The 12,826-nt window shown below is 47.6% G+C and overlaps 1 protein-coding gene across 2 annotated transcripts in view; it reads right to left on the reverse strand.

The window, feature by feature from the left end:
- The window catches only part of ARHGAP25 (Rho GTPase activating protein 25), an 80,323-nt gene that overhangs the window by 14,463 nt on the left and 53,034 nt on the right, over positions 1–12,826 (reverse strand). For both annotated transcript variants that reach the window (XM_069494273.1, XM_069494272.1), the window contains one exon: positions 1,786–1,993. In XM_069494273.1, coding sequence (XP_069350374.1) covers positions 1,786–1,993 — 208 coding nt within the window. The remainder of the gene's footprint in view (positions 1–1,785; positions 1,994–12,826) is intronic.

Below are 12,826 nucleotides of genomic sequence, written 5' to 3' on the forward strand. Positions count from 1 at the left end.
AATGGAAAGTTGGGCATTGAGATGGGCTCTGGTGACTTTACTGCCATGCCCGGGAAAAGGCCTGTGGGATGCTCTGTCCTGATAATCTACAGGTGGAAAAGAAGTTTCTCTTAAATCTGAGACATGCTCTTAGAGGAGGCCTTGGCTCCTAAGTATGTTCAAATGCAACTAAATAACAAGAATCCAATAAGAACCAGTCACGCCTCCCACATCAGACTTGTTCTCTCAAGAGTCCTGTGAACCCAAGAGTCAGCCCTGGGAGGACCCTGAAGAGCCCCAGGTGATCCTTCCTATTTCTGTGCAAGCTCCACCCCTCAGTTCTAGGGGTGAAGATGTCATGACAAGGTGTGTTAACTCTCCTCTTTCCAGTCCCCAATATTTCACAGGAATCAAAGACTCCCACCACCACCCATGCTGACTTTATAGGTGTGTAAGCTAAGGCCTAAGGCAGTTGTTTGGCAAATCCCAGCAATCACCTCTGCTCCTTTTGGCACACTGTTTGCATGGCTTTAGCAACAACCCACCCGTATCTTTTGATCAAGTCAAAGCTAATTAAAAACGTAAGAAGAAAACTGAATATAAAGGTGGTGAGCGTCATGGAACAGGTGCCTGATAATAAAATACAATTTATGGTGATATTGAAAGATCCCTAAATTTGTTGCCCATAACCTGGTATAGTTCCTGTAACAACTCCACACCCCTTGCTTCCCTAGGAGACCCTAGGTGCTAAAACACAGCACCCTTGGTAAATTAACTTACTACATGACAAGGGCAGGAAAAACACACTAAGACTGGCTGTGAGCACGGAGAGAAACAGATGGATCTCAGATGTGCTTCAGGGGAAGAATGGGCAGCATTGGTGAGTAGAGCGGGGGGTGAAGGAGAGACCACACAAGCATGATGCTTAGGTACTCACAATTTTCCCAGAATAAGCCCTACCCCTTTTGCCTAAATAAGCTCTGGAGAATTTCAACTTTTGGAAACTGGATAGAGTTCAGGCCCATCTTACTAAATGTTGGTAATTTGGAAAGAACGGTCTGTCTTATGCCAGCAGGACAAGCACACACAGGCAACCTGGGTAAATATTGCACAACAGACAGGGGGTGCACATTGGGGACTGTTCGGGCAGAGCACAGCAGAGAACGGAGCCTCAGCTGAGTGGCTGGAGGAGGTCAGGGGGAAGGGATGGTGGAAAGAAATGTCACTACACCTCATATGCCCCAGATAGGGCTGGGCAACCTCCACAGAGGAGACTTGGGGACACTAGGCTGCCAAGATATCAGTACTTATTCCCTCCAAAAGGGCTCAGAACTGAGTCAGAGTCACACAGTACTGTGGTCTTGGAAACTAATGAGAAGTTCTGGTTCTCGCCACTTCTGGAACCCCAAGGAAGACCACTGGTGACCTTGGATTAGATCTGGTGCATTCTCCATCACACCGAGTGTTCGTATAGCCAGCTCGACACTTCCATGTTCCTCATCTGCCCTGAAGGGTGGGCCTTAGGCTGAGTCCCATCTTCTGTACATCCCCTTACCCAATATCCTAAACCTCACCTGAATCTCCCCAGCAGGGCTCTAGTGCCGGTTCACACTGTCTCTCTCCTAACTGTGCTCCAGGCTCCCAGATTCAGAAGTATGAGCAAAACAAAAGCTCTTCCTGTTGCAAACCAGGGCTCTCAGAAGTGTCTGTGCAAGTCCCATAGCTCAACTGCAATGGAGAGGTCGCTCACTCAAGCCAGGCAGAGGGGAAGGCACAGGCAGGACCCTGCAGGCGAGGACAGCGTACCTGTCGAAGGAGGGCCGCTCCCCGGCATCGAAAGCATCTCTCAGCTGCTTCACCAGGTTGTCCTGCCCAGGCAGTCGGAAGATGCCCTCTTCATTCAGGCCGTGCTCAAGGATGAACTCTGCACACTTCTCCACCAGGATGGGCACCAGATGAGGGCCAAATTTCTGCTCATAGGCCACAGTCTCATCCAAGCGCTGGCCAAACACCGCTGGGAAGAGGAGACACAGGACCCACCCATCATTCTCACCTTCTGTGGATGAACTGATGGGTCAAAGGGTTTGCCTATTTCTGGGTTTTCTGTGTCACCTGTAACTTCAAAGGTTTTAGTGCAATGATATGAAACAAAACACGGGAGACAAGTCACTCATAATATTTCCTGGGGCTATAAATTTGGGGCTGTAAATTTGGGGCAGTCTCTGTCAGTCTTTTTCTATTGACCCACAGTTTTTACATATTTAAAATAACAGTTGGCTTTTGCTGAGTACTTTTGTGCTAGGAATTGTGCCAAGCACTTCGCACACTTTTTCTCATTTAGTCTTGACAACAACCCCATGAGGCGGTAGTAATGTTATACCCACCTTACTATTAAAGACACTGAGCCTCAGAAACGCTGGGGAACTTGCCAAGGTCAGGCAGCTTAGGGCCTGGCACAGTCCAAGCCCAGCAGTATACAAACTCCTGAGAATGTGCATTTAACCACAGTAGCAAGCAGGCTGCTTTGAATTCTGCTTGTGCCCAGGAGCATTAAGGCATAATACAGTACACGCTCCCCCTTATCCGAGGGTTTGCTGTACACGGTTTCAGTTACCCACAGTCACCCATGGTCTGAAAATATTACATGGAAAATTCCAGAAATAAACAATTCATAAGTTTTAAATTACATGCCATTCTGAGTAGTGTGATGAAATCTCACACCAGCCCACTCTGGCCCACCTGGGACGTGAATCATCCCTTTGTCTAGTGTATCCACGCAGCATACACTGCCTGCCTGGTAGTCACTTAGTAACAGTCTCGGTTACAAGAGCCAACAAACAGTATACACAGGGTTTAGTACTATATACGGGTTCAGGACTATACACGGTTTCAGACATCCACTGGGGTCTTGGAACGTATTTCCCCCCACCCCCCTATAAAGGGAATTGCTGTAGTCTATCCCATGGATGTCTCATACTGTATTGAACCCTTGTGGCATTTTAAATAATTTAGGTTGTTTACTATGTTCTAATTATAAACATTGCCACAGCAAACATGTCCATTCGTCTAGCAGAGTTCCTGGAATGTATATAGTACAATACATAATTTCTAATTAATTGCGTAATGAATTAACATTTGGATGGATGAACATAGACATTTTGTTCTTCTTGACTATTTCCTTAGGACAAAATCCCACATGTAGGATTGCTGGGTCAAGTCATTTGAACAATTTTGTTACTCAATGGTATGCAAATTTCTTTCCAAAAATATTTTTCCAAATTACGCTGCTTCCAGCAAAGCAAGTGTGGACCAGCTCCACCCCAGCCCCGTCAGCCTTGGCTCTGTAGTTTCCCCACCCCAGGACTAATTCATAGATCAGGACAATCATTGCCTACCCATTCTCTCTCCCAGCCCTTGGTGTCCTGGTTCAGAGACAGGCGTGGCTTCAGTCCTGTCCTGCCTGACTTTCCCTCTGTCATAATCAGGGCCCTGCTGCATCTTGCACTTCAATCCCAAGGACACTGCTCTGCAAAGTCCCTTTCTCCCCATGCTTCCCTCTGTCTCTGGTTGGCCCCTTGTTGCCAGTCTCTTAACTCGGATTCCTTCGTAAAGAGCCGTGCCAGGCTCTAGAATCTTCTGCATCCTCTCCGCTCCCACCCACTGCTCGGGCCAGGCCGACCTCCTCTCTCACCTGTAACTGCTGCAGTATCTTCTCTCAACCTGTTCAAATCCTCCCAGCAACTCACCTTTCTAAACCACTGCTCTCCCTGAGCACCTTTTCCCTGGTTTTCAACAGTCTTCCGCTTCTTCCCCAATTGCCACTGTGATGTTTTTCAAATTGCCTCTCAAAGCCCTGGGAGTTCCTCAGAGCCCCCTCCCTCATCACACCTGGTGCTGGGAGGTGAGGGTATCGGATCTAGCAGGAGCTGGGTAGGTGGGCCTCCGTACTCCCTAACTGGATCTGCTGGGCTCTTGTCTGCTTCACTTGTTGCATTGCAATGAGACTGTTAGATTAAATATTTCTGTGGCTAAAGTTTGAGAACCAAGGCTGGCATCCCCAGGTTGGCAATGGGCCTGGCACCCACCTGCCTTTCTGGCCTGACATCCTGCCATGGCCCCAAAGGCACCTCACCCTCATGTTTCTAAAGCACAGCGCTCTGCACTCTCTGTGTCCTCCAACAGTCTGTTCAGTCTGTTCTCTCCCTCCCATCTGCTGGAATTCTGTGTGTCCTCCTTGGCCCTCTCAAATGCCATCACCTCACCATGCCTTCCCTGACTCCCAGATGGACAGACTACATGTCTGTGCACCCACATTCCTTCTCAAATATTCCAATCCCTTGCCACACTGTGCCATAATGATTTGTATGCACCCTGCCTGATACTGGGAACAGGAGGAGGAGCTCTTTTCATCCCCATTGTTTAGCATAATGCCTGGCACAAAGTAGATAGTTAATGAATTTGTCTTTAAGCAAGTATTTTCCATGACTGGTGGTTATTTTGGCATTTCTTTAGTTTAAACACTAGTCAGGGTCAGCTCAGTAAATGAATTCAGCTTCATGCCAACATTGACCCAGTGCCCTGCTTCGTGCCAGCAGCAGGCCTACGGAATGGGCTGGACACACAAGGGACATGGATGACGTGGTCCTTGCTCTCAATGAGCTTGCCATCAAGTTATGAAAATATAAGGACCACACACAAAAAATGTTGAGAAGCAATTAGAAAATGTCAATAACCATATAGAACCAGGTTTCTATGTGTCTGTAAAAGGAGCTGGGTAGATATTTTCATCATATTGGAATGACACAATTGAAGTGATCTCACTGAAAACAGTGACAACATGGCGCTTGGAAAATTGCCTTTGTGGGTCCAGGGAGAGGCCCCTCAAACAGAAAGGCAGATGAAACTTGGGCCCCAGGGGCCTGCCCGATCCTGATGGGCAAAGACAGCCCAGACACATTGTGAGGATGTGCACAGAGAAGTCGGAGCTTTCAAATGTGGGCACCATGTCCGAAGGCCCGAGGCCGATGTCCCACCTTGCAGGTGATTTGGAACCGAGTTCCTTCTTACACTGCTCTGTGTGGCTAGTCCTCTTCTTATTGAGGTTATCAACCCTGTCCTGCGTTCATCTTTTCCCTCCCATGTGCCACACATCACCCTTTCCATGTCAATCTCACCAGGACACTCATTTCCCTGCACTCTTTCCCTCCAACCTTCCCCACCCTGCCAGTTCCCACGACCCTCTCCATGCCTTCATCACGCCTCTGGGAGCTGTGAGGGAACATGCACAACCACATCACGGAAATGCATCCTTCCAGTCTTCACAAGAGCTTGGCTCCAAATCTTCACCAGCCCCCTGAGCCCCACTGTGCCCTCCCTTCCTGTCTCAGTGGGTGACCTGGGCTCCTCTTTCTCCTATGTCCCCAAATGGAGGGAGATGCATGACTCCTCCACCCCCACTGCCAGCTCTGCCCGTCCCACCCCTCCTCCTCTGACCCGTCCTATCTCAGAGGAAGAACGGGGGCCCTGGCTTTCCTCTGGGATGATGCCTTCCTGAACTGTGGGTTCCATCCCCTCCACCTCTCCCCGGACTTATCTTTCTCTGTTTCTTAAATTTTTTCTCTTTCAACTGAAGACCCCATGTGAATCTTTGCCAATTTACGAAAGAATAATCTCCCACTTCAGCTCTCATTTAAATGACCAATTATTTGCCTTTTCCCTCTTTACCGGTGTACTCTAGAAAAATGTGGCTACTCCTAAAATGTCATCTGCCCTCAAAGCTCCCACTTCCTTACTTTTCACTCGCTTTTCAGCCTCTCGACCACTGCATTCTGGTTTCAGTAGCCTGCACCTTTCCTCTGAATCTGCCCACGAAGATTTCTGGTGCTCTCCTAATGCTCATGCCACACCCTGCTTACTGGTCTTCTCTGAAGGCTCTGATGGTGCTACTTCTCCTTCCTCCTCAAGACTTTCTCCCTGCATGGATACAAACCCCTCTATTGTCATTTTGTCCTGTCTCCCTGACGATGCCTTTCAGTCTCCTTCACTGTACTCCGTCCCCCACCTGCTCCTTTGGTGTCATTCCCTGGGACTCCAACCCAGACTTCTCTTCCTCTATTCTAGGCATCCTCCTTGGGAATGTTCATGTGATTCCACACATTTGGATATCATCTAGAAACTGATAACTCACTAATCTGCATATAAGGTCAAGATTTCTCTCCCCTCTCCCCTGTTCTATTCCTATAAATCCAACATCTAATGGCAACTCTCCCAGTATCTTCTCTAATTTCACTCTCACTCCACCCCTAAATCACCGCTCCTTCCTTGCAAGCAATAGCATTCAGTCAATCAGTGAGGCACAGCTGCTCTCCTAAGCACTGAGAATACAAAGCCATTAACACAAGGTACCTGCACACAACTAAGCCAATTAGCAAAGTTGTGAACGTGAGAATTACCCTCAACACCTTCTCTTCCTCCAAATGGATTGGGACATTCTAAACATGCTTTACATCAGCTCTCTATCCTCACCTCTGCTGCCTATGTTATTGTCATGGCTTCTTTTGCAGCTCTGTTTCTTGAAAATTCCTTTCACCAGAATTCACAAAATCATTCAGAAGGTAGACTGAGCATCTGCTGTGGGCCAGGCTCTTTGGTAGCTGGAGAGTATGATGGAAAGAATGAAAAATGGTCTTTGCTCTTAAAAATTCTCAAGCTAATGCCCTTCCTCCTACTCCCCACCTGGAAACCCAGTCTTTCTGAGTTTAGACGTCTTCTCAGAGGGAATTGGTCACTGTCATCTCCATGCCCATAGAGCTCCCTGGGCGCACTTCTATTTTATCACTTTTCATGTAACTTTATGATGATTCATCGAAACATCCCTCTCTTCCACTGGACTGCGGACTCCTCAAAGGCAGACAGCCTGTCTGGCCCACCATCTATTTTCATCTCCTGGCACAGAGCCTGGCACATGATGGACTGCCCGTCACAGAGCTGTCACTACCTGCTGTCTCCCAGTCCTCCCCTCCTATGTCCCTCCCCTCTGCCCAGCACTTCTCCAAACCTGCTCTTGTCAAGGAGATTTACATTTTAAATCTCAGTCTTCATCTTAGCTCTCTACCAGCAGCATGTGACACAGAGAACCACCCTCTTTTCTGAGACACTTGCTCACATGGCTTTTGACCCACCATTCTCTCTCGGTTCTCCATTTATCTCATTAGCTGCTTCTACTTAGCCTCTGATGATTCTTCCTCTTCTTACTATGCTCAAAATTTTGGGGGGTTTCAGGGCCTCCCTTCTTCATCCACACATACTTTCTCATAACCTCATGGCCTTAAATATCACCCATATGATGCAGACTCTGAACTTTACATTTCCAGCCTAACCATCAGTTACAGCTGTTCCCTCCAACAATAGCTAAGCACTGCATGTTCTGAAGACATTAGGACCAACAGGATCCCTTCTTACATGAGAGAAAGAGCATCCTTGTTTTCACTAGCATGTCTAGGTCAGGTTTTTTTGCTCTTCATCTCAGATCACATACGAGGAGTCCAAAACATCCCTATAAATCCAAAGACCTGATCCTGAGTTCTACTGATCTCTGACCTCTGGGTCCTTACTACCACCCCCTTGATTCTGGAGGGACATGAAAAAGCCTAGATGTGGGGAAAGAGATGAACAGAGAATTCCCCAGGGAACTAGGGATGGGGGCCAGTGAAGGAAGAAGACTGGGGCTGGAGCTACTTGAAGAACATTCTCCATCCGAACGACAAGGGGCAAACCCAGGCTCCCCTTCTGTGCCATGCCCTCCTAGGTTGCACCCACTCCTTCAGGAAACTGGGGCTCCATGGCTCTTTCTACCCTTAGGCAACAGGATAGGGTCTAATCAACTCCGTAGCTTGGAACTCATCACACCTTGGGCCAGTCACCATTAAAGCATTTCCATCTTAATAGGTCTAAATTTTAATTAGTTATAATTATTATATATCATGTAATTATTATAATGTGATTTGATTTAATTATAATATATAATATAATTATAATTATTAACCAATTTAATTAATGAAGTTAATTTTATGCTGAGAACTGACCTAGATGCTTTCACATGTGCTATCTTGTTTAGTCTTCATGAGAACCTCACAAAGTAAATACTACTGTTCCATTTTACAGGTAAGAAAACTGAGACCATAACTGGGAATTTGTCCAAGGTCACATTTACCCCGTGATTCTATATTCAGTGCTCTAATTTCTTTTGTTTAAAGCCAATGAAATAAAATTTCAGATAGCATCAAATCTCAAGGTGAGGGACTAAGGGATGGAGGCTGTTGGTGCTTCTTACATAGTCTCACATGCCAGCCCATGCCATCCCCACCTCCCCTCCTACCACGTCCACCTGTTCTTCTCCAGCCCCCAGACCTAACGCTTTGGACACAAGCCCCGTCCTGAGCAACCACAGAAGACCTCATTCCCAGACTGGGTAACTGCCTGGCTCTGCTCACCAACCGTCCTGCACCCTTTGTCCCACAAGTCCCCTCCCTAGATTGGCTAGGAAATCCCAGGACACTGGATTGGTTTGGGGAAGTGAAAATGGAAGGCTCAGCTGTCACCTCCTTCCCCGTCTTGCTCCTCCTTTATCATCACTCAATCACTCCTGGGATCAGAACAGGAGCCCCTCCCCACCCCACCTCCAGCCCAGCCCAGGAGCTCAGGAGAGCACCCTCCACCCGCCCAGCACTGGTACCTGCCTCCCAGCGCTGGGTTCCAGGAGCGTCCCCATCCCTGACAGGAGAGGGAAGAGCGGCTGGGAAAAGTGTCCTTTAGTAGAAGAATTGAAAAAATAGGGAAGAAATACCTTTCTTTTGGAGCTTGGGGGCTTTCCTCCTGAAATCCCAGCAGAGGAGCAGTGCCAGGGCTGGAAAGCCGCAGCTCAGCTCCCACCGTGGCATCCTGGGGAGATGAGGCATGGCGGGGCCAGGACGCACCGCCTCCCGGAGCCGGTCTCAGACCTTCCCTCCTCCCCAGGCCCTCTTCTCTTGCTTCCAGATCAGCACATGCTTGTAAATACTGCTCAGGTTCTGACTCCAGAACGGAAACCATGGGATCTGTCGGTACCTGCCCTGGTGCTCTCGGGCTTCCTCACCATGCCACGTCCCCTCCCCACTCACCTTTACACACAGGGCTCTTGGCTTTTAAAGAGTGAACATAAAGCTGTCAGGGCTGGCAATAAAAATAAGTGCCTCCTTTTACTTAGCAGCTAATTGTCAACTGCCATTCAGAGGATACCTTGGAGGTGGGTTAAAAAAAAAAATCCCACACACAAGCCCTTACCAGCACTGCTCCATATATCAAAGTGTCTGGCAGGAACACAGAATCTCACTTAGTGTTTATGAAGTCAGCCCACCCTTCCTTGGAAATGCTTTCAGAGCTGCACGTGGTTCAGCCAGGGCCTTTAGAGATAATGATCTTGGAGGTGGGTTGTGGGGTAGACTGAGACGATGTCCCCCTCCCATTGAGAAGATTTAGCAAACAGCACAGCTATTCTACCAGACGTACTGAGGAGAAGTGAAATGAACTCCCAGCATCACAGGGGGACAAGCAAGAGCAGGGTTGTCAGGAAGGGCCCCGGGGCAGTCTCATGCTGCCAACGTAGCGCTCGGCTCTCCATTTATTCAGAGGCAGGAATCGCAGACTCATCTTTGAGTCCACACTCTAGCTCCATGTCGAATTCACTCCCACATCCTGGCAATGTTACCTCCAAAACGTTGTGCAAAGCTGTTTACTTCTCTCCGTCTCCACTGCCAGCGCCTTATCCAACCCACCATCCCTCCTCTGTTGCCTGGGTGACAGCTTGAGTTTCATGTCTGGTCTCCTGCCTTCACTCGGATCTGCTACCTCCAGCCCAATCCATTCTCCACACAGCAACAAGAATGATCTTCTAAATATAATATGATTTTATCGCCTTTCTTGAAACCCTCAAATGGCTACCTATTGGTGTTAGAATGAAGACCAACATCCTCAACAAAGCTACATCTACTCTGTCACCTTCCGCTTGCTCTGGAGTCTGTTTTTCTTTCTGTGACAAGATTTGCACATTCTGTTCCCTCTAACGGAGACACCATTCCTCTCCCCGCTTCTCTGTCTAGTTAGCTTCTGCTGACCCTTCGGAGTTAGGCTTCATTATCACTAACTCAGGGAAGCCTTCCTTGACCTTGACAAAGACACTGTTTTCCCACACGGCATGTGGCTTTCCTTCATGGATCTTTTCAAAATTGTAGTTTTATGTTTTTCCTTGGTATTTTTGTTTAATTTCTGTGTTTTCTAGTAGCTTGCGAGTTCCTTGAGAGAATGAACTTTGTCTTTTCTTTTCTCTCCCTTCCTCTCTCTTTCTCTCTCTCTCCCTCTCACTGTTGTACCCCCAGGGCCAGCATGGTGTTTGGCACATGGCACCTATTCAAGAAATAGTTGTGAAGTAAATGAATAAATATCTATCTGGTGTTAGGAACTCTGGGAAGGAGAGATGAGGGAATTAGTGGAAATAAGTAAAAATCATTCCTCTTAATGTCCCATTTAGCTAGTGAGAAAGAACCAGAACACATGGAATAACAATGAATCAGAGACACAACACACCCCACCGGTCTGAACTGTGCTGTGGGTTATAAACTCATGCTCTGAAGGATGCAGAGGACTTAAAAGAACGAGAGGAAGGAAAGGAACCCAAGGTGTAGAAAAATTTAATATTTACATACCATGTGCCTTCCGCTTGCTGGCAAACACACAAAGATGCTTAAAACATAGCACCTGCCCCAGGGCCTTACAATTGGGCTGGGCAGAGCAGAACTATGCACAATTTAATGCACTCTTACATGCCCAGCAGTGGCCTGAGCAAAACCTTAGATGGCTAGCCTCAGGAGGAAGAGGGAGAAAGCAAGTCTGGACTGAATGACAATTTGTGACTTGGATTGCCTGCCTCCTGGGGATGGGACAGAGACCAGGTTTCAATGTGGGAACCCAGAGAAGGCCTGGCTCTCTTATTAAAAAGAGGGAGTGGTTTCAAGAAAAGGGGCAGGAGTCAGCCTGGGAAGTAGTTGTTAGAAGTTGAGATGTGATTGTCTCTGTTCTCTTTCTTAAATCAGGAAAACATGAACTTCTGGGGGAAAGAGTTGGTCTAACCTTCCTTTCCAGCCAAGCCCTTAAGATAGAGTTGTGAAAGCCTGCTGAGAAGAAAAAGGCTGAAAGGCTGAAGTGCTGCTCTCCAAGGTGAGAGGAATGTTCAGAGCCAGCTATGGGCAGGAGGAGCCCAGAGCAGGGAGCCGGGAATGCCATGGAGACTATGTGGGGCCACTTCTCCAGTCGGTGGGGCGGAGGGGCCAAAAAGGGGACTGGGAGCAGGAAAAGGTGTCAGCTCTGCAGAACTGTCACCAGAGAGCCTTCCAACATTTAAAGTTGGGATTCGTTACCCAGGGTGTACGGATGGACTACAGGTCTGAAAATATCCTGCTGTTGAAAGAAAAATTGTGTCTAGATATGTTTCTGGGGAGAGTTTCCATAGCTTTTATCAGATTCTCTAAGGGGTCTTTGAACCATAAAGAGCTTCACCAAGGCTCACCACTGACATGCTTGGAAGGAGATAATTCTAGAGGGAACAACCCATTTACTGAATTGTTTCTCAGATAAGCTGAGCATCATTTAAGGAAGAGGAGAAGCTGGGAAGGGAGAATGTAGTATGGGACCATGCTATGGGCAAGGAGGTCACTCCTTCACCCATCCATTCAGTGAGTGTGTATTGAGCACCCTTTAGATCCTGGGATATGGCGCTGACCAAAACAGAGAAAAATAATTTCTGCCAAGTATGATAAAACTTTCATTCTAGGGAGAAAAGACTAACTATGAACAAAACAAATGAGTAGAATATTGAGCGTATTTGAAGGAAGCACATGCTGAAGAGACAAAAGCAGCAGCACAGAGGGACAGGAAGGGCTGGGCTGGGGTAAGCAAGGGTTTAAGTTCAACAGAATGATCAGGAGAAGTCTTTACTAAGGTTATGTTTGAGCAAAGACTTGAAGAAATCGAGGCACCAAGCCATGCAGCTGCCTGGGGAAAGAGGATCCCAGGCAGAGGGAACAGCAGGTGCAAGGGCCCTGAGGCGGAGTGTGCCTAGGGCATTTGAAGAGGGTGGTGAAGCTGGAGTCAAATGAGTATGGGAGGGGCTTCTAGAGAATAAGGTCAGAGAGGTAATAGGGGGCAGATTGTGCACTGTAAGTCATTCTAAGTCTTTTGACTTTTACTCTGCATGAGAAAGGAAGGCTATTGGAGAATGTTGAGCAGAGAAGAGTCTTGATAGGACAGGTGAACAGGCTCACTCTGGCTGCTCTGTTGGAAACAGACTGGAAGAAGGCAGGGGGGAAAGCATGAGGATGAGTTTAGAGGCCGCTACTGTAATTTGGACCAGAAAGGATTCCATTTCAGCCAGAGTGGTAGTGAAGGTAGTGAGAAGTGGGCAGGAGGAAAAAGCCATAGAAAGTTTCATAAGAAGCTAGAAAGAGGCAGAAGCAACATAGCTTAGTGACTTCACAGTATTCGGGGGCCATGCCCTGCCCATCTAGTAGACCTGCGTTAGAGGTGCTTTGCAAGAGGTAATGTGCCGTGGTGAAGGAGCCCTGGCCCTGCCCTGTACCCACTGGGCCCCCTGAACAGGTCATTTATTCCTTTAGGACTAAAGCTCCCTGACTTACAAATAGGAAGAACAAATTTCTGATTTTCTTAAGTGGCCTTAGATGGGACTCTCTGCTGTCTTAAAATGTTTTCTCATTTTGGGATCTATGATTTTGGTTCAACAAGTAACTTTAAAAACATC

Source organism: Eulemur rufifrons, chromosome 19 (genome assembly GCF_041146395.1).
Source record: "Eulemur rufifrons isolate Redbay chromosome 19, OSU_ERuf_1, whole genome shotgun sequence".
NCBI lineage: Eukaryota > Metazoa > Chordata > Mammalia > Primates > Lemuridae > Eulemur > Eulemur rufifrons.